This window comes from Culex pipiens, chromosome 3 (genome assembly GCF_016801865.2).
Source record: "Culex pipiens pallens isolate TS chromosome 3, TS_CPP_V2, whole genome shotgun sequence".
Classification (NCBI taxonomy): domain Eukaryota; kingdom Metazoa; phylum Arthropoda; class Insecta; order Diptera; family Culicidae; genus Culex; species Culex pipiens.
The window spans coordinates 32,745,664-32,772,952 of record NC_068939.1 but is presented as its reverse complement, the minus strand read 5'-3'; the positions used below and the strand labels follow the sequence as shown (position 1 = coordinate 32,772,952).

Genomic DNA, 27,289 nt, shown 5'->3' with positions numbered 1-27,289 from the left:
AGAAATCTTGACATAGAGATCAAATTATTCATAAAATTCCAATGTGAAATAACTTTAAAAACCATATCATTCTAAAAACTAACCATTTTTTCAAAATTTTGAAAAAGAGCGAAACGAAAATGAGCGGCTCAAAAAGAGCGGTTTGCCCACCTCTAAGGTGAAGACTCTCAATACATATCCAGTTTTTGCCGTCCTCATCTTAATGATCTTAATGATGAACTTCTTTTTTCGAGCTCTTAGACCCACCTTCACGTATACCTATCGACTCAGAATCAAATTCTGTCTGTGTGTGTGTCTGGATGTGAGTCCATGCACCGAAAAATATGCACACGATTATCCCCGGACTGGCTGAACCGATTTGGACCGTTTTAGTCTCATTCGATCCCACAAGACCCTAGTTAATATTATGAAGTTTAGAAAAGTACTTCAAAAGTTATGCTAAAAAAAACGATTTGGGTAGAGTTTGAAATATTGTAAAAAGGGTGTTTTTTGTAAGAAAACCCATCATGCTATATATTGTTGGAAAAGTATTTGAAAGACCTTTCCAACGCGTTCTAAAGATAGAAGATCTGACAACCCTATCAAAAGTTATGAGCACTTATGCGTTAATTATACACTTTTTTGAGGCCGGATCTCAAATATGTTGATGAAAAAGTTGTCCGGATCTATTATGCTACCCATCGTTGGATAGATAATCAAAAGACCAATAAGCCAAAAAGATTGAAGATCTGACAACCCTATCAAAAGTTGTAAGTACTTTAGTGTTTTTAGTTCACTTTTTTTGAGGCCGGACTCAGATATTTTGATAAAAGAATTTTATACTTTTTTATTTATTACACTTTTTTGAGGCTGTGTGGTGTATGAATGCGAGGAAGGCACCAACCACCTAAAGGTGGATTAAGTAACGTTTTTTTAAATAATGTTTTAAAAATCGGCCTTCGGCCGTGTGCATGACACGGGACTGGTTCAACGAGTATTCGCCAACATTGACTTTTGCAGTCAATTTTGAGATATCGTGGCGCCCGTTTTTGAAACTGCCAACTTCAAATAGCTATATCCCGGCAATGATGCAACCAAATGGCTTCAAATTTATTTTGTTAACAGATGAAAATGTATATTTCAGTACCCTGAAAACAGATTTAGAAAAAAAGTTAAAATGTGTGCTCATACCAACCTCTGATATTTTTGCCGATTTACATGTATGTAACCCCATAAGAAGCATGTTCTAAAATTTAGGTGATTTCCGATTTGACGGTTATTCAAAATTCCAAAGTTAAACTAAAATTCTGAAATGGCAAAATTAACTAAAAAAACATCTCATTACAGAGTTGTTTAAGTATTTAGTTGAGCTTTTGACCCCATTCATTTATTAGAATAATTTGAAGATATTTAAAACATTTAAAGACATTCTTAAAATTGTTTATGATCAGAGTTCTATACAAATCACTTGGAAGCATATTCATTGCAACTCTTCAAAATAATTTTAGAGAAATTAGCTGTCTATGATCTTGTTTAAAATTAGATTTTTTGGCTATTTATCTCGGTATTTTTTTTTTCGTCATTGTTTGATGTATTTGATATATTATTACTCACTTGCTTAGATCTAATCGTCCCCTAACTGTGACAACCACTGTTCCCTACAGGCACTACGACGCTGGCCCCCCGAGAATGCGAAAAATATGTTACCCCCACGCGGATGAAATTTTCTATTTCCCGTCTTGCAGCCTTCCGGCGAAATGTGGATGGTACACATTTCCTGGAAATTTGTCCCCACTCGCAGGAACAGCAGCTGCTACTGCTGCATCCAACGACATGGAAATGCTTCCATTTGGGCAAATCCATTTTCGCTTCAAATTTTGACGGGGCCAAATTTCGTTCACCCCCCCAATCTTCTTAAACTTGGGAAGGGGGATGAGATGTCATTACGTAACAATTTTGTCACCACCTGTTTGGCGGCCTAATTTCGCGCCCGGAGGGCTCAAACTTTCATCGTCGTCGTCGTTATCATCCATGTATCACCCTCATAATCATACACACTACACACACACACACACGCATCCACCCATGAACACCTTCATCCACAACCCTTTCGCAACGATGTCAGCTTCTCTTTGCATCCGCAATTTCTAATAAAACTGTACCGAAACAAATCTGAACGAAACTTTGTTCGGTGTATTAACAAAACGCTTTCGATGTGTTTTCCTTTTTAATTTCTATTTTTTGATGTTTGCTGTAGTTTAAAAATCTTAACGATCCTTTGTGATATCTACACTGAAAAAAATAAACATTATCGTTGAAGTAACCGCTTGAAGTTTTAGTGTTGATTTTGTTTAGTTTCCGCGCTACATAAACATTCTTCCGCCAAGTAAAATTTGTTTAAAAAAGGATCTTTAACTGGATCAACGAAAGAGTTGCAAACTCGCTGTGTAAGAGATTCACAATTTCCTAATCGGTTCACTTTTGTCCGTCCAACCCCGCGCTCCCCAACCGCACTTTTTCTCTCCAAAAAAAAAACTGAACACAAACACACACAAACAACCACACCCACAATCCAACGCCACACAACCCTTCCCCACGCCATGTCCTGCCCGTCGAATAGGATTTGGACATGTTAGCCGCACAACTAAATGAATTGGGCGTCTCCCAACAGTCACAGCCTCAGGCGCAACCGGAAGCCCCGCCCCGGAACAACCGGCAACAGTCGTCGTCTCAGTCACAGCCCCAGCAGCAGCCGCTTCCCCAACTCCCTCAGCAGCAGTCCAGCGGAAGTGGTAAGCCCGGGGTTGGCAGTGGTGCCGCCAACGGCAATAACAATAACAACAATCACCACCACCATTCGAGCGGCGGCGTCGGTCAACCGATCAACCCGCTGGATCCGATCGAGAGCTCCGACTCGGACTCGGAACCGGAAGAGCCGAACGATCGGGCGCGGAACGACGGCACGCTGCTGGCCAGCGACCCGCCGAAGCCACTGTAAGTATTGGGGTGGGTTAGAACAGACAAATGGGTCATCGTCACATTCTTCTCATGATCATCTTGGGGTCAGTCTTGAATCATTTTTTTATCGTTTAGAAAATCGTTTGAAAGATATTTTCTTCAAATAATTGTCAGTCAAGAAGGGTCGATCGCTTTGAACCATCTAAAAAACATGTAAGGACTCAATCACCGAATTTCGTTAAAGTTTATTCAGCGATTCAGCGTGATTGCCTCTCACCCAGTCGGCCTGGGTTCGATCCCAGACGGTCCCGGTTCGATCTCGAGACGAGATTTGTCTGACCACGCCTTCCGTCGGACGGGGAAGTAAATGTTGGCCCCGGACTAACCTTAAAAGGGTAGGTCGTTAGCTCAGTCCAGATGTAGGAGTCGTCTCCCTGGGTCCTGCCTCGTTGGAGTCGCTGGTAGGCAGTTGGACTCACAATCCAAAGGTCGTTAGTTTGAATCCCGGGGTGGATGGAAGCTAAAAAGAGGTTTGCAATTGCCTCAACAATCAAGCCTTCGGACACTTAATTTTTGAGTAGGAATCTCGCAATCGAGAACGCCAAGGCAATGCTGTAGAGCGAATGATTTGATTTGATATATTTTTTTTTAAATGTAGGAAGTTTCAAAGTAGGGGAACAGCATCTAATTCCAGCGTGCCTCTAATGTTGGCAGGTCAGAACTTTGACATTCAATTAAAGCTAATTAAAAGCGTTTTCAACTGAAATCGAGTGATGAATAGCTCAATAAGAAGTGAGCAAGCAAGTTTCTATAAAAAGTTTTGCAAAATTAGTTGTTTAAGTAGTGAAAAACAGCAAATTGGATGGAGTTAGGAGCGAGAGCTTAACCTGCCAAACATACGAGAATTTACCCTATAAATCCTCAAAATAGTTCAATAGTTTTTTTCCATATTTTTCCGAAAATACTCAAATTTCCATAATTTGCAATATGGGTATCAAACGAAGCAAAATTAGGTATGCTTTTTTACTTTATTAGAGTTTTTTTTTTGTTTAGTAGGGGAACAGCATCTAATTCCAGCGTGCCTCTAATGTTGGCAGGTCAGAACTTTGACATGCAATTAAAGCTAAATAAAAGCGTTTTCAACTGAAATCAAGTGATAAATAGCTCAATAAGAAGTGAGCAAGCAAGTTTCTACCAAAAGTTTTGCAAAATTAGTTGTTTAAATAGTGAAAATCAGCAAATTGGATGGAGTTAGGAGCGAGAGCTTAACCTGCCAAAGATACGAGAATTTCCCCAACTAAAATGTTCACAAAATACCGTATTTTTTCGAAAATACTCAAATTTTCAAAATTTTCAATACGGGTATCAAACGAAACGAAATGTTTTATGCTTTTTCCTCTTACTAGATTTTTTTGTTGATATACTAATTTTTTTACAAAATACTGTATTTTCGGAAAATACTAAAATTTTCAAAATTCGCAAGGAAGCAAAATTTTGAATTGCATTTTCACTTTATAATTTATTTTGTTGTAAATCACTAAATTTATCCCAAAATATCCTAATTTTTGTTTAAGCTGCTTTTTGAACGAAGCGAAATTTTGTATAGCAATTCCAGCTCAAATCAAGAATTTTTCTGGTACTTTTGTACCCGACCCTCTCAGATTTCAATGAAACTTTTTAGAAATATTATCCTAGGCCTATATAAGCCATTTTTGTGTATATGGAGCAAATTGTGCTCAAAAATTACATTTGAGAAGAGTGTATGTTATTTAAATATTTTTGAATTTTGTAACTTAAAAATTACTGTATCTCGAGGCCGTTGCATCGTATCAAAAAGTGGTCAAAGACAAACTTGTAGGAAATTGGACGGGCTTTCTGAAAAAAATACACTGAAAGAAAAAAACATGCCACTTCTATAAGATTTTTCAATTTTTAAGTTTTAAAGTTAAATTTATAGGTGATGTCACGATTTTTTTTTTTCGTTCAAAATTTTTGAGAAATTTGCCTAAGATGTTACAAAAAGACCCATGAAAAATTCAGGATGGTATGTCTCTCCTAAAAAAATACAAAAATCATTTACTGAAACTGTTTTTGTTAAAAGTGGGCGAAACGTCAAAATTTTCAAAAACCGACAGTGGGAATCGATTTCCCAGACAATTTTACATAAAAGTCTCCATATTGACCACTGTCCTATAATGTCCAATCCTTGTGAAGCTACAGCGGTTAAAAAAAATGTTAAAAAATAGTTTTTTTTGTGGTTTTTGGCAATTTCTATATGACAGACTTGATTTTTTAGTCTCGAAAATATTTTTACCGAAAAGCTCGTCAAATTTCTCATAAATTTGCTTTTGACAGCTTTTCAATTTGACTCGTTTTAATATTTGCGCAAGCTTTTTTACTATCCAGATATCTACCACACTTAAAAAAACACACTATTTTCAGTTATTAGCCATGTGAGCAGTTCTCTCAGATTTCGGTCATTCGATTTTTTTTTTTGTATTTTTTATTCCGACTGAAACTTTTTTGGTGCCTTCGGTATGTCCAAAGAAGCCATTTTGCATCATTAGTTTGTCCATATAATTTTCCATACATATTTGGCAGCTGTCCATACAAAAATGATGTATAACAATTCAAAAATCTGTATCTTTTGAAGGAATTTTTTGATCGATTTGATCGATATGAACTACACTGAAAATAAATATAAAGGGTAAAAAAAATTTGGTGATTTTTTATTTAACTTTTTGTAACTAAAACTTGATTTGCAAATAAAAAACACTACCTTGATTTTTTTTATTTTTTGATATGTTTTAGAGGACGTAAAATGGCAACTTTTTAAAAATTTCCAAGTTGTGCAAAAAATATTTCACCGAGTTATTAATTTTTTCAATCAATACTATTTTTTCAAAAATTCGAAATATGGGTCGCAAAAATTTTTCAACTTCATTTTTCGATGTAAAATCACATTTTCAATCAAAAAGTACTTGTGCACCGTTTTCAAGTTAAATCCATTTTAGGTGACTTTTTTGAAAATAGTCGCAGTTTTTCATTTTTTTAAATTAGTGCACATGTTTGCCCACTTTAAAAAAAAAAAAAACTTTTGAAAAGCTGAGAAAGTTCTCTATATTTTGCTATTTGGAACTTTGTTGATACGACCCTTAGTTGCTGAGATATTGCCATGCAAGTGTTTAAAACAGGAAAATTGATGTTTTCTAAGTCCCACCCAAACAACACACCATTTTCTAATGTCGATATCTCAGCAACTAATGGTCCGATTTTCAATGTTAAAATATGAAACATTCGTGAAATTTTCCGATCTTTTCGAAAACAATATTTTCAAAAATTTTAAATCAAGACTAATATTTCAGAAGGTCCTAACATTCAATATTACGCCCATTGCTGAAGACACCAAATCGATCAAAAAAATCCTTCTAAAGATACAGATTTTTGAATTTTCATACATCATTTTTGTGTGGACAGCTGCCAAATTTGTATGGAAAATTATATGGACAAACTTATGATGCAAAATGGCTTCTTTGGGCATACCATAGGCGCTAAAAAAGTTTCAGTCGAAGTAAAAAATACAAAAATTAAAATTCTTTAAAAAAAGCCGATTTCGTAGAGAATTGTAATTAAGCCTATATCTGTAAGCCCATACATAGAATTAAATTGCAAATTTAAAAAATTTGAGTATTTTCGAAAAATTACAGCATTTTGTGAAAATTTCAATATTTTCTAAACAACTCTAATAAAGTGAAAAAGCATACAAAATTTCGCTTTTATTGATACTCATATGGCAAATTATGAGTACTTTCGAAAACATACGGTATTTTGTGAACAATTTTGAGTATTTATACTTTGAAACTTAGGCCGTTGCACATATTTTTTGAAGTTTATGTCCCTCGACTCTGGCCAAAGTCGAGGAGGGGGGCATAAAAATAAATAATAGAAAAATTGAAATTACAAGCATTATTGACATTTGCATGAAAAAAAATGTTCAAAAATGCATTTTAAACCTGCCCAGTTGTTTTGCAATCATTAGTTTTCAAAATAAGTCAAAATATCGATCGATCCCAGACATGCTAAATATGATTTCAAACGCTGGAAAATGCATTCCAAATTGCTTTCAGTTTATTAGACTTCTATTTTCATTAAATTTTTAATGTTTTTTGAAAAAAAAATATTTTTTTGCCCCCTGATTTTTCGGACCGATTGTGAAGGGGCGACATAAACTTAGAAAAATATTTGCAACGGCCTAACTGCATTTTCAAAAAATATATTCTAAGCATTTTAAATTTAACGTGATATGGTTGAATTTGGTCGATTAAAATGTTATTAGAAAGATTTAAAAAAAATAGTTGTCGTCCATTATCGGCGATAACATTATCGCCGGTAGAATTTTCAAAATAACGATAACGATAGATTATCGCTATCGGGCCGACGATATTTGTAAACTAAGCAACTTTTCGATCAATTCTCGTTCAATTCACGGAATATCAATGTTCTTTACTAGAAAGCAATAAAAATTCTATTTGTTTTAGAGAAAAAAATTCAATTAAGTGTCGGAGGCTCTTACGACATATTCTAGATTACTTTTTCAAAACAACCAATAGGCCATGAGTTCTGTTCTATGTTCAAACGACCTTTTGAAAAAGTAAGCGAGTATTGCAAACTAACCAGCGAAATATCCTACATAACAAGAAATGTAATGAAATGTTAACATAGAAAATTTATGTGATTTTCATTCACCCCTCGATCATTTTGATTTGTTATCAAGGCATATAGATTAGGTAAGGTAAGGCTGGATTTCCAGCTGTCAAAAAAACAGGAAGGAGATTTTCAGAAAAAAAATGAAAAGAATAAAAAATAAGAAAAGCCATTTTATATCGTTATTTGCTCTAAAGTTGCCTTTTTTGGTCCCTAAAACTTATAAAAATTAACACTCTGTAAAAAAAAGTAAGTTTTTTAAGAGTGTACCTTTTTTCTTAAGTGCCCTCATTATCACCTACAACAATGCAGAAGACAACAATTTGATCAGAAAATCTCTTCCAAATATGTCAGAAATTGTAAGGAAACTTGTCTGGTCGAACTACTTTTTAGTGAACAATGCTTTGTTATATGTGTAAACTGTTAAAAATATACATGAAGCAGCATGAGCAAGAAAACAATTACAATTTTAATGGTTTTTGAGGGTAGTTTAGCAAGGGTTTTTTGACCATTTAGAAATTCAAAAGCATCATTACCATGTTCAATTTTACAAGTAATTGACCCTATAAAAATCATTTAAAAAAAACTTAACATTTAAAGTCATTTGTGTCATCGTCATCACTAACCATTTCACTCTTTTTTGTGTCTATCTTTTTCTTTTACCTTTTATCTTTGTTTTCCGTTTGACTGTTGATTTACTTTTTCTTTAAACAAAAAAACAAACAATTACACAAAATTCTTTACTCGTTACTTTTGCCTCCGTTTTGATTGTTGCGCTTTTTCTTTGTTTTGCCTGTTTTTTTTTTCTTTTCGAAACCCTTTTCTCTTCCGTTCTTTCCCCGTCTGTTTGCTCCGATTTCTTCGCCTCTCCGTTTTCTTTCCGTTTTTTCGTTTTGGTTCCCTTTTATGTTCAGTCCCGAATTCTCCTATAGGCCCGGCGGACTGGGAGTGCTGGCCGAGTCGGACCAGAACAACCAATCGGCGACGACGACCACACCCGGGGGCAGCGTGCTTTCGCCTCCGGGTGGCGGTAGTGGGGGTGGTGGTGGCGGCCCCCCGAACCGACCCCTGCCACCCACGCCCGACGACGACGACGCCCAGGGCGACCGGACGCTGATCAAGAGGGTAAGTGCTGCCAATTCCGACCACGAGGAAACGAAAACAACATTTCCCTCAAAAATGCCATTTCACTTTTTTTGTATTGTTTCTTTTTTGGTTTTTTGTTCAGTTTTTGATATGTTTTTTTTCAGTCATTTGGTTTCCGTTTCGAACATTCCAATTGTTTCGTATTTTCATTTTCAAGTTTTCACATCCAACAAATAACGACACGTTCCCACCCTTTTTTCCGAAAATGTTGGTTGCAGCCTAAAAGACAGATCTTCTCTCTGTGTTTTCTCTCTCTCTCTTTTTCATTTTCTCTCGAAACTCTCTTCCTCCCAGATTTTTAACGTTAAATGGAAAAATTTCGAGATCCAAAACGTAATAAACCAAAATTTATTATTGTTACCGTTATTGTTTACCACTTTAGACCATTTAAATTCAGGATTCCTCCCCCCGTTCGAAAAAAATGCTTATTTTTCTCAACTATTTCATTTTGTAAAGAAAGCAAACCACTCATTTGCCGCTGCTTGAAGTTGTGTTCCATTCCACCGATTTTTCGTTTTAAATTCATTTATTCGTTTAATTTTGATTCATCTTTAGTTTGACCACATTTCCTCAAAGTTCAAGTTAAAAGTACTGAATGCCGTTTTAGTTTCACCTCCATATTTTTGGTAGCCCTTTTGGTAGCTAAAAGTTTGAGGTTAGGGCTGATGGGTTTTTCAACTATTTCTTTTCGTACTGTTAGTTAGAACATTCTGCAATAGTTATGTTTTGTCACGGTTGTCTATTTGTTAAAAAACACAATTCATCTGCAAGTTTTGATTTTCGCTCACCAAGAAATTGTTCTTCGAGCATTTGACAGTTCATAGTACGCATGATCAAAACTAGATGGCGTTGACCAACAGTGAAGAGGATTCAAACAAGCTTGGTCTGTTCACCTGTGGTGTTAACACTTTTATTTAAATCTTGCACTTGGATTTGTTCAAATCGCTCAACTTCACAACACACCGTTGTTTTGAAAAACACTTTTTCTTCAAATTAAGTGCCATCTGTCGATCGAAATGTCCGTCATGCTTGATTTAAAGTGAAACAGATTGAATATCTCAAACAATGTCGCTACCCTTTTCCCACTTTTATCACTCTTTCTCTGCATAATCGTTAATCGTTGCATTTGCCAAATAAAAAAAACAAATCGCAGTTTAAAAACCGTTAGCTAACTCTCTTAATAGTTTTAATCCTGTCTACTTTCCATCCTACGGAGAAGGGTTTCTGTTTTCTCGATATTTCGCAAAACAAACAAACAAAAAATCACACACACATAAATGCAGATCTACATGGTATGTCGTGTACAAATCCAACAAAAAATCAACACATGCAAACACAACAAAACCTTTTGTTAAACATTGTCTTTTCAGATCTGTGTGTACAAGAAGCGACATTCTGGTACAAATGGTAGTGGTTTGTAATATTTTCGTGTTTGTTTTTCACCCAGTTTTTTTTTATTTGTCTGACATTTTGCCACGCGTTACGCGCCGTGTGTGTTGACGGCAAAGCTGTTCTAGTTTGTTCGGCTTGTTGAATAGTTTGTAACGTTCGTTTGCTCTGAGCCCTCTTCAAAGCAAGGTAGACACACCATGCGCGCACCTTAATAGCCACAGACACACGCATACAGATCCCCCACCTTCCAAGTTTCCCCTCCTGGTTGAGCGTTCAAGTCACCACTGTGCGGGTGCAGCCTTTTAGATTGTTAAGAGTTCAAGCCCACATCCATTATAGCAATAAAACTCGAACCCCCCCTCTTAAAATCCCCGCCACTAATCTAGAACTACGACAACAAGTCGACCTCGTCGATCGGAACCACGACCTCCTCGACCGGTTCCACCGGCTCGACCCCGTCCGAGTGCGAGGAAGCCGTCCTGCTGCGGGACTGGGACTTTGAGCGATTCTTTCCGTCCAACGAGCGACCACGACCCCACCAGCGCCACTCAATGTCCGACAAGTCCTCGTCGTCTTCGCCGGCCGAATCCAGCAGTCGGCTGAACGGTGCCGCAGGCCAAGGCCTGGACAAGTTCCGCAAGGAGCGCGAAAACAGCAAAGTGTCCAACCTGGCGTACGCCGAAAAGAAAAAGGTCGAAGAGATGAACAACAAGATCCGGCTGGAGGAACGGGTCAAAAGTGAGATCTTTGCCCGCCAGTACCGCAGTCAGCAATCTCCCGGCAAGTCCGGCCCGCAACAACAGTTCCTTGCTCCGTCCCAATCTCACAAACGTCAGGAGTCTGACTCTAAACTCTCGCTCAACTTTGTACGCGGCTTCCGGCGGGAAAACTCGGACTTTTTCCCACTGTCCAAGCGCCACTCGGCCATCCTCGGAGACCAGAGCGCACCCACCGTCGTCGGCGGTGGACTCGGCAAGCAAATGTCCTCCAGTGCGATCCACCAGCAACTTCAGCACCAACACCCCCACCACCAGCAACGGTCCAGTGCCATATTCTCGCGGAACCGAGGCACCTCCAAGGGCGAACCCATTCTGACGGACTTCACCGTGACCAAACGGGGCGCCGATGGCGATGACCACAGGCCGCGAACGCCTCCACGGCAAACGACGACGACGGCCGCTGCTGCTGCTCCCGCCTCCAACGGCCGGCAAGCCACTCCGGCGTCCCGAAATCTCGACTTCCTGAGGCCTCGCCGCGAGAAAACCGAATCCGTGATTTTTGTGCGTAATTCGCCCACGCGGCAGCAACTGATCGACAGTCAGGTAAAACCAACTCTACCGCAGAACTGCGCCAATAACTCTCTCTCTCGGGCTACGAACAATAGTCGAGAGCGTTCTCCGTTTGTTGAGTGCCTCCCCCCGCCCCTTAAGGACGTTTAACCGAAGTTGCGTGCGTGACTCCTCCCCTACCCCATATGTTTAGCTAACGTTTGGTTTGCTCTTCCGCGTGATAGGTTAAGGCAAGGTTGTTAACGATGATCGACCCGTAAATATCCATAATATTGTCGTTATCGTCATCGGTATTTGATCAATTTGTTGGCGGTAATATTGCCGTCATTATAAATACAGAAAAAAATGATGGTAATCATCAGGAAATGGTGACAGATTTTGTGCCAAAAATAATGATTAACTTTACCCCATAAATGATGATTTTTCATCAGTTTTTGATGAATATTCATCTGGTTCACATTTTAACACATTTTTTATGAAAAACAAATTTTCAACATTCCAAAATTCAACTTTTTTTCTGTGTAGTGTTACACCTGAAACTGATCTTTTTTTATCAGTTTCTGGTGAATTTTCATTAGGTTCCCTTTTTCACACATTTTTAAGGTAATATTACTCAAATAAGAGGTAATTCAACCAACAAATTTTTTCAACCCTCCAAAATTAAACTTTTTTTGCTGGGAAATGCTCATTGGAACGAATTTGATTAAATTTCGAGTAATTTACTCCGTCGATTTTTAGTTTTTGAACTCTTTTTTCTATACATTATTCATACTTTTATCTTTTACGAAAGAAATATAAATATTTGTTTTGAAAATCTGTATCTTTAACAGGAAATTATGATCGATTTGGCAATGTTGTAGATGAGTACAGGAGGTATTAGACTATGGCAAACAAACTAACTAGCACTTTTTGATAGTTTGGCAGTTTGCCTGCATTTGTTTGCAGAAACGTCAGCCTGCATACATTTTGCTTTGTTGTTTGGCAAACTGTCAAACACGAAAAAGTGCGAGTTCCTTTGTTTGAAAATGAAGATTTTTGAAAAATATCCAATGAAAATACAAAATTGTTCAAGTTTTTTTTTATGCAAAATCATATTCAAGCTCTGAAAAAAAAAATTTGGCCAATTTAAAAATATTTAAACAATTCCATTTTCTATTTCTGGAGCATTACGAGAAAAGGGTTGATAAGCATTTAGACAACTGGAACAAATTCCGAGATGATTTGGCCTGAAAAATTTCCCATGCGTAAAGCGAAATGTCAAACTTTCCGACTGTTTTTCGCTGAACACCGAGTTGATTTAAGGGTGCCACGATATCTCGAGATGGGATAGACCAAATTGGCTGAAATTTGGGGTGAAGACTCGCAAGACTTATTCCGTGTGCTTGATGAAGCCCGATTTTGAAATTTTGCATTTTAAAAAAATACAGAAATCTAAAACTGACGATTTTTAATATGAAATACATAAAAAAATTAACTTTTTTCAAAATAAACTTATTTAAAATCGGCTTTCGTCATGCACACGGCACCGGTTTAATGAGTCTTCGCCAAAATTTTGAGCCGATTTGGTCAAGACAGTGTTGAGATATCGAGGCACCCGTTTTTTGAAAATGCTAACTTGCTGTATCTCGGCAATGATACAACCAAATGTCATCAAATGTATTTTGACGAAAGTTTAAAATGTAATGAAAACAGATTAAAAAAAAAGTTTAAGTTTGTGCTCAAACCAACCTCTGACATTTTTGCCGATTTACATGTATGTAACCCCTTAAGGTAAAATTTTTAAAAAATGTGTTTTGCTCAGTATCACCTCTTTTTTCCACTGATGAAGATGATTCTTAGGGAATTTTTTGGTTCGATTAAAAAAGAATAGTTATAAAAAAAACACTGGAGAAAAACTTTTGCCTTTCTTGCAAAATAAAGGTTTAAGGTTTGCTTTTGGAAAAACACTTTTCTCAGAAATCTTAAAAAATTCGTGCGCGGCGAGGAGTCGTCCCAGAAAAAAATCCTATTACTAAATTGAAGGTTTAAATGCGCTCTTTCGATTGAATTTTGGCCCGAAACCCGGAACTCAAAGTCTGATTTTTGAGAGCTCTTTTTCTGAAATATTTGAGCGATGTCTGTATCCGCTTTTTATTCGGTATTCGGTGCCCTCTCCCCGTGCCCATACCTTCACACTTAGGAGACCCGGGAGGCGGAGTCTTGTCGCAAAAAGAACGATACACGCCTGTGGATCCGTTGACGAAACCGCAAGGTTTAAGAGGGCCACATTATAAGGTGTTACGTCGATTCCGTTTTTTTTCTGTATCCGCTTTTAACAATTTGTGTCTTTCATCATTGAAAAACCGCACGTAAAACCCACAATTTTTATATTTCAGATTTGTAGCCATGGGGTCGGAGACGAACATTTTATTTTTCGATTCACAATTTTTGACCAGTAAATGTGGTCAAAGCCATTTTTAGAGGTATTTTTTGGACAATTTTACAGATAACACTATCAAATTACAAGAATTCAGTTTCAAACAAAAAGCCATTCGAAAACATGCGTCATAAACTGATTGGGCCCAAAATTTTAAGCTTTTCCAAAATGTATTTCCAGAGATATAGCCATATTAGTGTTTTTCGTCTTATTTTTACCCTATTTTTTCCTATTAAATTGTTTGGTTTTATACAGAATCATATACGGGTCATTCCACCTGAAGCGGAACACCATTTGAAAATTACCATCTCCGATTCTGCTCAAATTTGGCAGAGCTGTTGAGACTATCAAAACATGCAAAAATCCCGAATTTCATCCAAATCGGACCACCCTCTCCATTTATGTACCCTCCAAAAAAAATCGACTTTTTGGCGATTTTTGAGCAAAACCCCTATCTTCAAACGACGATAACTCAGGAACCGCAAATCATAGAGGGTCGGTCTTATACTCAATTTTGAAGGAAATTGGACGTAGAATCCATTTCCGTGATCAAAATTTAGATTAAAATATGTTTTCTTCATGTATTGCGCAATTGAAAACTTTAAATGGCCGTATCTCAAAACAGCCCTATTTATTTTTTAAATTTGACCTCACCATCGTATTCCCCGTCCGATTTTACATAAGAATCACTTATCGACAGAAAGGAATATGTTTCGTTCCAGAGATATCGAATTTTAAAGTTTTAGGTATTTGAAATTACCTATAATTATAATATCTACACTCGCCGCATCTGCTAGAAGCACTCAGTCGTGCTGATCAATAATAACTACCTGGTGTTCTGTAAGATGAATTATTTTTTCAATTTTATACGATTTTGAGATAATCAATACCTTGAACAATCTATTTTTTGTTTAAGGAATATTTATTGGGTAATTTTTAATGCACTATTTTTCCTGATCTCAGTGTCATTGAACCATATTAAGTAAAATTTGAACTTTTAATATTTATTTGCAAATGCTACAGAGTTTTTACAATACAATTTTCGAAAATTTTTCATTATTCTATTATTTTCATATTTTTTCTAATTCCTCATTTCTTCCCACTTTCTCAAATTATTTCTTTTATTTCTTCTTTTATTTGAAACGAGAACAAATGTAGAGCTGGCTGTAGTAGATGAAATAATTCTCATGGGTTCTAGAGCTTTTGCCATGTGCGGTAGCGAAATAGTGCCATTCAGCAAAAACCCCAAATTCTGCCTTAGGGTTTGAAAGATTGATCATATTAAACCGATTTTTATAATGTGTTTCATCAGAATAATTGATTATTTTTTTCAATTCTGGTACATTTAATTTCAAAAGCAATACCATATACTTCTGATACATGTGGATAGCAGCTGTATCGTCTTCCAAGATTTCGAAATGATTGGCAAACAAAAAAAAAGATTATTGTTCGGACGGTGTCAAAATGAACACAACTGAATAATAACACAACTAGATAATAAATCAGATTAATCGTTGTGATTTTCTTACCTTTTTCCAGTTTTATACTTTCCAGAAATCCTCCTCCTTAATCATGCTTCACGAGAGTTTTGTTCATATTAATTCATAATTTTTAACACGATAATGTATCGTACACTTTTTCTTAAGTTACAAGATCAATTACAATTTCCTGCTAGCTCTGCGGGAATTCCATTCTGCCCTGTATTGCGTGTCGTTCTTGCTTTGTACTGTGGGCTAGCACACAAATTCACCGTATACAGCAGTTTCCTACAGTGGTGTACATTACATTTTTGCCTTATTTGCTAATGATTATTTGGGATGAAATCTTAATTCAATAAATAACCAGGTAGCAGTTATTGAACAGCGCTTCTGAGTGCTTCTAGCATATGTGGCGAATTAAGCTAATGTAGGTAATCTCAAAAACTAAAAACTTTAAAATTCGATATCTCTGGAACGAAACATATTCCTTTCTGTCGATAAGTGATTCTTATGTAAAATCGGACGGGGAATACGATGGTGAGGTCAAATTTAAAAAATAAATAGGGCTGTTTTGAGATACGGCCATTTAAAGTTTTCAATTGCGCAATACATGAAGAAAACATATTTTAATCTAAATTTTGATCACGGAAATGGATTCTACGTCCAATTTCCTTCAAAATTGAGTATAAGACCGACCCTCTATGATTTGCGGTTCCTGAGTTATCGTCGTTTGAAGATAGGGGTTTTGCTCAAAAATCGCCAAAAAGTCGATTTTTTTTGGAGGGTACATAAATGGAGAGGGTGGTCCGATTTGGATGAAATTCGGGATTTTTGCATGTTTTGATAGTCTCAACAGCTCTGCCAAATTTGAGCAGAATCGGAGATGGTAATTTTCAAATTTGCATTTTTTCTTGCACACTTCAGGTGGAATGACCCATACTGAACATCAAATTCGAAGTCCCGGCACGTTCTTGCTCGAAAGATCGACAAGTCGTCAAGTCAAAGCAAAAACGCCAGCACATTAACGCTTGCGCGTGAAAGTGTTCTTTTTGGCTTTTGGTAATAGATCGACAAAGTGCAATAGCGATACATATTTTTTTAAGTTAATCATAGACTAACATTGAAGACTGAGTACCCTTTATATTTTGCTAATAATGTCAAGCCAATATGTTTTTCTTAATTAAATTTTAATACCTTGCGACCCATAATATACTTCTGAAATTAAAAAAAATGGTATTCGAGGTTTAGCCTAAAATATTCGAAGCTTTAGGTCAAATTCTCACTGGGTGGTATCATTTTGTTTCTGAAAAATTAATTGCACCAATATATTTGTCGGAGTTTCATCATTTTGGCTCTATTTCACCTCTGGTGATATTAAATCGGGTTTTTTCTGGGCTTTTTGTACTCATGCAAATAATTGCCTAATTGTCCACAAATGATAATTGTCAAGATATTTTTCAGCCTGTTTAACACCTTAACTCCCAAGCTCGAGAAAAAGGAGGATTTTTTTTTTTCAATTTTTTTCGAGTTCTTTTTTTTCTTTTTTAATGTTTGCCATATTTTATCGATTGATTGGCTACTTGTATTTCATCTAAAAAAATGCAAATTAATTGAAAATTTAGTTTGAAGTGATATTTATGCAATACAATTACTAAAATCTGTGCAAAAAAATCTCGACCAGCTAAAAAAAAATTAGGCTTTGAATCAAAACCAAAAGTTAAAAAAAACACTGCTTTTGGTAATTATATTTTTTCACAAAAACCAATAATAATAAATGGTTTATTTCTTAAGAGTGTAACCATTTTCCCGAGTTCTCCTCATCAACCCCCAAATCGATCAGAAAATCCCTTCGCAAGATACAGATTTTCTAGTTTTTAAATACAGTCCAGAATCGACTATCCGAAGGCCTTGGAAAAAATTTACTTCGGATAATCGGATAATCAAATCATGAAATTTTTTGTTGTTGTCCTATTTTTGATCGTAAAGAGCCTAAGGAACTACTCTAAAGTGATTTAGAATTTAAAAATTCAAGATGGCAGCCAAAATGGAGGTGATGAAATATTGAGTTAACTCCATTTCATAATTTAATAGACAATCAACCACTCACTAAAATCAGGTCACAGAACCTAAATTTTATGTTAAAGTAAAAAAAAATCGTGATTCGATTATCCGAAGTCACAAACCAACCTTCGGATAATCGATTATATCGCCGGTTTTATGATCAAAAATAAATGATGAAAATTACGATATTAAGGTTATATCGACAGCGATGTCCCGATTTCCATCATCGATATCGCTGTTCGAAAAAAAACGGCAAAAATATCTTCGATTAACAACCTTGGATAAGAGTTAAATTAGGACCAACGTAACGACCTGATACGGTAGGACATCTGGTGGACGTTAGGCCATCATCGTATCTTCACGTGTGACTAACGAACGTGGCTGCTCGTAGAAAATCATTAAGATCGAACGAGGCGCTTCAAAATGGCGGCCCAACCATGTCCACTATGTCGCCATTTTGAACAACCTCGCTCGACCTGTACGCTCGCTCCCGTCCATTTTGTTTTTGGTTTGTTCCTAACCATTCGTGTCCAATTGAATCGATTTTCGTTAGTTTTCCCATTTCCAAAAGACTCATCTCATTCATCGTCGGGTTATGCAACAAAAAACCAATTCATTTCTTGTTATGCGTGTGCTTTCATTGTGTATGAACTCATCAGTTCTAGTACTTCCTACCGAGAGCCTTGGAAAGCTCTGGTTGTCAAAGATCTGGTACTGCGCATTCTAGTACGTCATTGTGCGAGTGTCAATCACAACGCATCGTCTGAGCATGTTTAACAGCATCGAACAAAACCGAAACGCGCTCGTCGCCTTAATCTAGTACCACTGTGTAAATAATCTGCATTTGTATATGTTTGACCGAATAAAAACTATGTGTGTGTATGTAAATGGAATGTAAATAATTGGAACGCCTTGTTTCGACCACCACTAACAAACTGTGTGTTGACTTTTACTACTAACCCGTCAGCTATCGTTTAGGACCACTTCTCAAAGGGGGAAAAGTAGTGTCAAAAAGTGAAACAATTCGTTGTTTGTTAGCGAAACCAGAAAAAAAATCTGTCATGCTGCTGTGTCAATGTGTGCTTCGTAGAAATTACAATTTTCTCAAACCGAAAAAAATAGATATTTCAAACCTCAACCATTTGTAAGACCGGATCGTGCGAACCGTACAGGATTTGTTACGCTTTTTAACAAAACTTTTTCTGGGACCATCCATAAACCACGTGGACACTTTTTTGGGAATCTCGAACCCCCCCCCCCCCCCCCTTCGTGGACAATTGTCCATACAAAAAAAATCTTTTTTGTATGGAGCGTGGACAATCGCCATACCCCCCCCCCCCCCTAAAATGTCCACGTGGTTTATGGATGGTCCCTCTATACGCTTTCGAGTGTTGTTGCGCGCTTTGCTTTTACACCTGGATAACTGCGTGATCTGCGTGTTTGTGCTGGCCATTTTTTATCACAAATATTGAAAAAAAAAGTTTTTTTCCCTCTGCCAGTGCAAACTCTCTACTAATGGGATTCTTTTTGTGTCACACTTTTATTCCACCACCACCACCACCACCGTTGAAAATCACCACAAAATTATTAAAATCAAAACTAACCACTCACACTCACCGCTTATCCGCTACTAACACTACGAAAACTACCGAAAACAGTTGTTGTTTTTATTCGTCTTTCAAGTATATTTAAACGTTTATTTTTGCTTAATTTTGTCCTCCTTTATTAAATTCTCTTTTTTGTACACCCAAGCTACGACCTAACCTCAATCAAAGGAAATTTTTCAGTAGTCGAGAGTTCTGTTTCAAATTATCCACCCAGAAAAAAAATAAAACACACACACACCAAACCATTTCAAACCGATCTAACCGTTCCCATTCTTGTACCGCCTACCCAAAACCACCCTAGAACCGAGTCGGCGGCGAAAACAGCAGCCTGGGAACCCCTGGCCAACGCACCAGCAGTGTCCTGCCGGATCTACTGAGCCAAGCGTCCCCGGCGACGCCACCCCGCCACGACAAGTCCGCCAGTGAAGAGGTCAGTATTGAACTGTAATCTAGTACTACACCACCACCACCACCCCATTCCGTTCCATCCATTTCACCACCTGTCATTTATGTCATTGTGTGAGAGAGCAAACAAAAAACACCACAAACAAATGCCGCCGTACACCACACGTGTTGATGCTTTCGATTGCTGTTTGCCCTACCTGCCCGGCTGTTTGCTCTTCGTTTTGAGACGGGGGTTTTGGGGGTGTTGGGGTCGATTAAGTCATGAAATGAAGTGTAGTACTAGAATATTATTTATTTTGAGTATTATATTTTTTGTAAAGCTAAGAACTAACATAATAATAAATTATGCTCATGATATTCTAGTACTACAAATTCAACTCCTTTTGTACTGAAAATAAACAGAGGAAATTATTTGAGCAATTTTTTATTCCCAATTTTGTATGTAAAATCTCGGAAAATTTTCCTCTGTTTATCAGTGCTTTCCAGCTCTCTCTACACCAATGCTTTCGTTTGTGACTTAATCCAACAAAAAAGAGTGAAAAGTTTTTGCTGTGTGCCAACATTAACATCCACCGCTGTTTGATCACTGAATTGAATAAGCTCACCACAATAAGATTGTTCACCATTGTTTCAAAATAAATAACAAATACACGTCGCAAATCTCCCCCAAAAATTCGGAGATCTCGTATACAAAACCGAACTGATGGCTGCATTTAAATATCGGAACTGGTTGTAAGTAATTTCAACGGAAAAGACGCGAACCGCACAAACATGAAACGCAAAAAACCTATATCTTACAGGGCAAACCACACAAACTAACCAACTACCACAGACTGACTACTACTTCTGCTCTATGCTGTAGTGTGACAACCGGTGTTGACGCGCCGCACTTCTGTTAGTTTTGTTAAGTTAGCGATCTTTTACTACTAACAGTAGTTGAATCATTTTAATTTTCACTGACCATGTGTACGTCCTTTCGTTAGGTTCAATAGAAGTGGAGTACTAGATTTTAAAAATCTAAATTGAGCAATCATAATGCAGGCAGCAGTTTATTTAATCACTAATCTAGTACTACACTTTTAAAGACACTGCTCGATTAATTTCTAGTTTAAATAGTTAGCAAAATTCTATTTACTTAGGCTTACAAAACAAATAATAATTACTCAAATTTAGTTTTTCTATTAAAATGCATTTTGATATTTTTGGTTTAGTTATAATCATTTGCGATGAACTCGTTCTGTAACATCAACTCAACACATCTTTTTTTAAATAACATTCCAGAATTAACAATTGCTAGTAATCGGTCATCATTTAGTAAAGCTTAATGAAAAAATCATCAGTATATTTTAAAGAGTTGATGGCAGTTCAGATTCGATTATTCAAAGATTCTTTTTTCCGGAAAAAATCGCATTTGCGATGACTTCGTTTAATCGGGTCTAGACTGTTGTATTCTATGGTGACAAAAAAAAATAAATTCCGTATTTATTTTTTTTTTATTTTGTTGAATCATTGTCCCTTGGTTAAAAGAAGAATTTTACATTACTTCACTAGTTTTTGCCTTCCTCACCTCACTGAGGCAAGGCTATAAAATCACTCGAAAAATGAACTTCTTAAATACTACTCCTAGATATACCTTCACGTATACCAATCGACTCAGAATCAAATTCTGAACAAATGTCTGTGGGGATGTGTGTAGACATGATTTTTTTCCACACGATTATCTCAGAACTGGCTGAACCGATTTTGGCCGGATCCGCCTTATTCTGTTCGTTTTGGGGTCCCCTAAGACCCTATTAAATTTTATTCTGTTTAGTGAAGTAATTTTGAAGTTATGCCAAGAAAAAGTTTTTTTGTGGCTTTTTTTGCATAACCTCAAAGGCCGGGTCTTTTTGCTTTTTTGACTTTTTAACCACGCGGGGGATCGGCAGCCACACCCCCTTGCATGCGTATCGCCCGGTTGCCACATCGCTTAAGCAGTGTCTGCGTCTCTTCTGGAAAAAATCTGTATTAATTATGTTGCTGCATAATTTTGTCTCGACAAAGATTTTCACGAACTTTTTACTGAAATATATAACTCATGAGACTTTTCACCTTTATTTTAAAGCGTTGGTAAAAAAAAGAATTCTGGATTTTTTTTTTTGAAGAGGTCCAATAAACCAAATTTCCAGTTTTTGCTTTTTGGGTGTTTTTAGAACCGCCTTGAGTCAAGGGTATTAAAAAACACCCAAAAAGCAAAAACTGAAAATTTGATTTATTGGTCCTTTTCAAAAAAAAAACTCCAGCATTGAAAATTGCTGTTCAAGTAAAATCAATAATTTAAAAAAAAATCAAATGAAAAAAAAAATTCAAAAAAACTCCTAAATTAATTTGTAAATACCACCTAAAATACAACATGAATGCGAGGAAGGCACCAACCACCTTAAGGTGGATTAAGTAACGTTTTTTTTTGTATTTTTTGATTTGGCTCAAACTTTGTGGAGACAAAATCCGCAACTTTTAAGCCATAGAGAAGTATGGTCAAAAAATCTGCCGCCGAGTTATGATGTTTTGGAAAAAAGTGATTTAAAAAAAAAACAAAATTACATACAAAACAAAATTTGACATATTTTTTTTAAGTAAAAAAAAAATTGGCATTTTTTCCGTGTACCTATTTTTTCTCAATAGTCCTCAGAAATACATAACTTTGCCAAAGACAGCAAATTGAGCAGAAAATTAACTCAAAAGTTACAGCTGTTTGAATATTTACGTACCATTTTTGTATGGACAGCTGCCAAAATCGTATGGAGACTTGTATGGGTGAACCAATAACACAAAATGCTTCTTTGGTCATAGGGAAGGCCCCCACAAAGTGTGAGCCAAATTTACAAAAATAAAATGTCTGAATTTTTGAGTCTTTGAACATTGAAATTTCCGATTTTTGAATTTTTAAATATATGGAATTTTTTAATTTTATATTTTTAAATTTTTAAAGAAATTTTTATATTTTTTTTGTTCTGGGTTCGTTTGTTTGTATTTTCCAATTGATACATATCAGTTTTTTTTAGTTTTCAATTTTATATTTAGGCCGTTGCAAATATTTTTCAAAGTTTACGTCGCCCCCCTTCAAAGTTGGCCTGGTCGACTCTCTGGTTGTCAATATCCAAGGGGCCGTCGAGGAAGAGAAGCATCAGTTTACAGAACGATGCAAAATGAAGGCTCGATTGAAATTTGTTTTTTCTTGCTAACCAGCTATGCGAGCGAATCATGGCAACGTCCAGCAAACAAAAACAAAGAAATGTCAAACACCCTTCAAAGCTTCGTTTCTCAAAGAAAAATGTCTATGCAAGCCATGAGAAAGTGAAATTATTGACAACCGGAATAGATGTTTAAAGCAAATAGAATCCAAGGGATCGTCGAGGAAGAGATCCTTCAAGCAAGAGAAAATATCGAGGAATAAAGACAATCGAAGTATGCAGTTTGAAGGGACTGAAGAATTCATCGGTACATGGAGTAATATTTATATCGAGAAGATCGACAGCCAGAGAGCCGACTGTACCAATGTACAGTCACACGAAAAGTTTTTTTTGAAAAAAAAATTTTTTTTTTTTTGCGAAAAAAAAATTTGTCAATACGTCGATATTTTAAAAATTAATTATTGGAAAGCAACTGTACGCCTGTAAAATGCATTTTAAAACACTTTTTTCATCCAAATGTTGAAACCTAGGCTTGTAATTTCAATTTTTATATTTTTGTTTTCCTCCATACGAATTCGCATAGATTGATGTTTCCCGGGGTTGTCGTGAAATCCGAATCTGCGATTGTAAACAAGCAGTCTATCCCCCTCTTACTTGACGTGAACTGTTACTCGAGCAAAAGGGATAGACTTCTTGTTTACAATCGCAGATTCGCCTTTTTGAACTGTTACTACTGAAATGTAAACAAACAAAATCTGAAACTGAAAAAATATCGAGGGCGGCACTAGAGTTTCAGTTCCAAGGTTGTGGCAAAACTAGTGCGAGTTTCTTCAAAGAAACTTTTTGACAGCTCTGCACTTTGACTAGCCCTCAAATGAACGTACCATAAGCTTGCTGGGATTCCTTTCTAGATAGAACAAGAGAGCACACGAAAATTGATACGTAAATCTTAATATAATATTGTTTCAATGCATCCATGATTTCGATTTGTTTGTTCTAACAAAACGTATGGACTAGATTGGAAACTCATGAAATCATCTGATTTGTTCATTTACTCATTACTTATCCCTCATTCGTTCTAACAGTATTGTTTAGTTATGTTATGCTTTCTTTAACACGTTAATCATTTGCGTTTGTTTAATTAGTTTGCATGTGTTCTATTCTTAGTTTATTTTTCAATGTTTCAGCTTAGATTAATTTGCTTGATTTACTAATTTTTACCTTTTTTGGTTCTCTTCAACTTACCGCCATACGAAACAATTAAACAAAAACCGCCGGTGAAACGCGCCAACAACCACAAAACAAAACAATGCAAATCAAACAAACAAAAATGCCAATTCGAAACCTAACAGTACCGGGCAGCCGTCAGTTCCTCCGTCAATTCCACACCCTCCAAATCCTTCATCGGCCAGATCAACAACAACAACAACAATGGTGGCCATCATCATAACAACAACAACAACAACAACAACAACAGTAGCAACAACAACAACATCAGCCACAGCAATAACCATAACCTTAACAATAGCAGCGGCGGCGGTGGCAACTCGTCGCCCAACTCGACGGTGTCGAACTCGTCCTCTTCCTCCCACCATAACAGTCCAAACCACTCGATTAACATAAGAAAACTAAATATCCATAACCAACTCTTGCATAGTAGCAATAATAACAACAACAATCATTTACCTCCCTATCAACAACATCTGTTGCACCACCACCACCAACAACAACAACAACATCACCACCTTCAACAACAATCGTCGCAACCGGCGTCGCTAAACTCCGGAATCGGTGCCGGAACGCCCCTGCCCCTCCCCCCGTACGCACTGGCTCTGCAACAGAAGCAGCGGAGCTTCCTGACGTTCGGCTTTAGCGCGGGTTCGGGCGGTTCGGCGGCCACGCGGCGTGAAAGCCACGTCAACGTCAACGTGACGCCGACCTCGCACGACGCCGCCAGCGATACGCCCGAGATTCGCAAGTACAAGAAGCGCTTCAACTCGGAGATTCTGTGTGCGGCCCTGTGGGGCGTCAACCTGCTGATCGGCACCGAGAACGGGCTGATGCTGCTGGACCGGTCTGGCCAGGGAAAGGTGTGTTTAGCTTGGGGCGGGTTGGAGTTGTTGGGGGTTTGGCTAATCAGGGCTTTTGTGCTCTTGCAGGTGTACCAGCTGATTTCGCGCCGGCGGTTCCAGCAGATGGAGGTGCTCGAGGGCCAGAACATTCTGGTCACCATTTCCGGCAAGAAGAACCGCGTCCGCGTGTACTACCTGTCCTGGCTCAAGTCCAAGATTCTGCGAACCGACGGAATGGGAGATGTAAGTCTCGACCGTCGCTGACGGTCAACCACCTTGCTAATTTTTTGTTTTTTTTTTTTGTTTCTTTGCAGCAACAAGTGGAGCGCCGCAACGGGTGGATCAACGTGGGTGATCTGCAGGGTGCGGTCCACTTCAAGATCGTCAAGTACGAACGGATCAAGTTTCTGGTGATTGCGCTCAAGGACTCAATCGAGATCTACGCGTGGGCGCCCAAACCGTACCACAAATTCATGGCATTTAAGGTGAGTGACGTGTGCATTTAAGTGGGCAAAAAACGGGTGAAAAACCGAATCTTTCGATGCCGTCAGTTTCTGCCTATCAAAAGTATCATTTTCAATGTAAAAAATAGGAGGAATCGATTGGTGATACTCTTATTAGCGGCAAATGACGGAAAATGGTTCATTTTAACTCATTTAGCCTTTTTCGGGATGTTTTTCTAGAATATCTTCAACTGCTGTAGCTTGCCGCACTTCTAAAATATTTTATTTTATGTAAAAAATCATGAGAAATCGATTTGTGATATTTTCATTGCAGACAAATCACGGCAAGGGCTTAATTTGCCCCATTTATCCCCTCTTTGTGTGTTTTCTTTACTATCTTTATTTGCCGTGGTTTTCTAAAGTTCAAAAAAGTTTTATTATATGTACAGAAAATCACGTAGAATCGATTAGGAACAGTCTAATTTACGGCAAATTGCGACAAGGGCAGTTCTTCCGCTGTGCTCTTGTGTGACGGACGTGTGGCAGCCGCGCGCTCGCGGCTTTGTTTACGTTTGGAGGTGTCGTGTTTTGCGGGTCAAAAGTACCGATAGTGGCCGTCGTGGTTCTTTCGGTGGACTTTCCGCCCCAACATTCCAAGGAATGGAGGCGATCGAGCGCAAAAGGAAGAAAGAGAACGATAGCAAAGTGGAGCAGAATCTACTCAACAACAACAAGTTCAGCCCGCGGAAAACCACAGCCATGCCAGTAGGAGGGGTTCCAGCACCCGGCCAGTCGGCAAGTAAACATAAGCAACCACCCTTGATGATGAAGAACACCACGGACTTTTACAAGCTCGTGGCGATAGTGGAAAGTTGTAAATCTGGTTTCGACCCGATTTACAAACTAACCCGATTTGGAACCAAGGTGACCTGCTCTGCCCCTGATCGCATAAATGTCCTATATACATTTTTATCGCTTGTTCAAAATCGTGGGATCTTTCAGAAAAAGCCTATAACATCCAGTTCTAGAAATCAGGAGGAAATCCGTTTTTTTTTCGCGAAAACCTTATGTGTGGGACTAACTTCAAACGCAATTTTTCTCAGCTTGCTGTTTTTGCATAAGGGACATTTATGCGAACATGGGCAGGATGCTTCTCTGTCAAAGATTTTGACAAGTTGCAAGAAGAAGAATGTGGAATTCTACACCCACGGCCGAAGAAGCCAACGATTTCACCGGGTCGTTGTTCGTGATTTACCTGATCAACTGAAACCGGATGAGGTCAAGTACCTGCTGAATAGGGATCTCAAGCTGGACGCGCTGGAGGTACATGTCATCAAGCGGAAGGAAAAGTCCACCGTGGACGAAACTCCGTACATTGTGGTCTTCTCCAAGGGATACACCAATCTGAAGAAGCTCTCTGCAATGAAAGTTGTGGCAAGCACTATCATCCGGTGGGAGGCCTACCGGAACAAGCGGCCGAACGTGACCCAGTGCAGGAACTGCTTGCAGCTGGGTCATGGAACCAGGAACTGTCACCTCAAGGGGAGGTGCAACAACTGTGGGGGTCCCCACTAGACGGACGAGTGCCAAGTCCAAGAAGCAAAGTCGAAGCGGTGTGCCAATTGCTCTGGAGCTCACGAAGCCACGGACCGCAGCTGCCCCAAGCGTGCGGGCTTCATCCAGAGGCGCCAGCTGGCGTCGAAACCGAAATCGCCGGCAAGGAAGGCGGACAAGCAGAGTCCAGCAGTTCCGGCGTTCATGCCGGCGGAGTTCCGGACGGAAAATCGAAGGAACGCCCTCGTCCCGCAGGAAGAAGCCAAGGAAGCAGTGGCTCCCGAGACGGTTGAGCCACGCCGGGGAGGTGCTCTACAGTTCGGCTGAGCTGTGGGGCATTTTCTCCCAGTACATCGCCAGGTTCAAGACCTGCAAGACCCGCTTGTACCAAGCAATCCTCGTCAGTTACATGATCTCGAAGTACGGAGTATAAGGAGTTATTTTTGTTATTATTATATATTAAATTTTAAACTGATCCTCGGTGCCAACCTGGTCGCAGCACCTAATAAGACCTAATAAAAATAAGCTTTGAATTTCAAAAAAAGGCGACAAGGGCTTATTTTGCCCCATTTCATGTGTTTTAGTCAGTATATTAAACGTGCCTTGATTTCT

The 27,289-nt window shown here is 38.0% G+C and overlaps 1 protein-coding gene across 13 annotated transcripts in view; it reads left to right on the top strand.

Moving 5' to 3' along the window:
- The window catches only part of LOC120430453 (serine/threonine-protein kinase mig-15), a 128,553-nt gene that overhangs the window by 92,615 nt on the left and 8,649 nt on the right, over positions 1 to 27,289 (top strand). For 4 of the 13 annotated variants that reach the window (XM_039595562.2, XM_052710287.1, XM_039595561.2 and 1 more), the window contains 8 exons: positions 2,600 to 2,973; positions 8,556 to 8,766; positions 9,082 to 9,120; positions 10,566 to 11,501; positions 19,332 to 19,460; positions 23,961 to 24,698; positions 24,768 to 24,923; positions 24,995 to 25,165. In XM_039595562.2, the coding sequence (XP_039451496.1) occupies positions 2,600 to 2,973; positions 8,556 to 8,766; positions 9,082 to 9,120; positions 10,566 to 11,501; positions 19,332 to 19,460; positions 23,961 to 24,698; positions 24,768 to 24,923; positions 24,995 to 25,165 (2,754 nt within the window). The remainder of the gene's footprint in view (positions 1 to 2,599; positions 2,974 to 8,555; positions 8,767 to 9,081; positions 9,121 to 10,565; positions 11,502 to 19,331; positions 19,461 to 23,960; positions 24,699 to 24,767; positions 24,924 to 24,994; positions 25,166 to 27,289) is intronic. The other 9 variants (XM_039595603.2, XM_039595591.2, XM_039595580.2 and 6 more) reach the window with 7 other exon arrangements.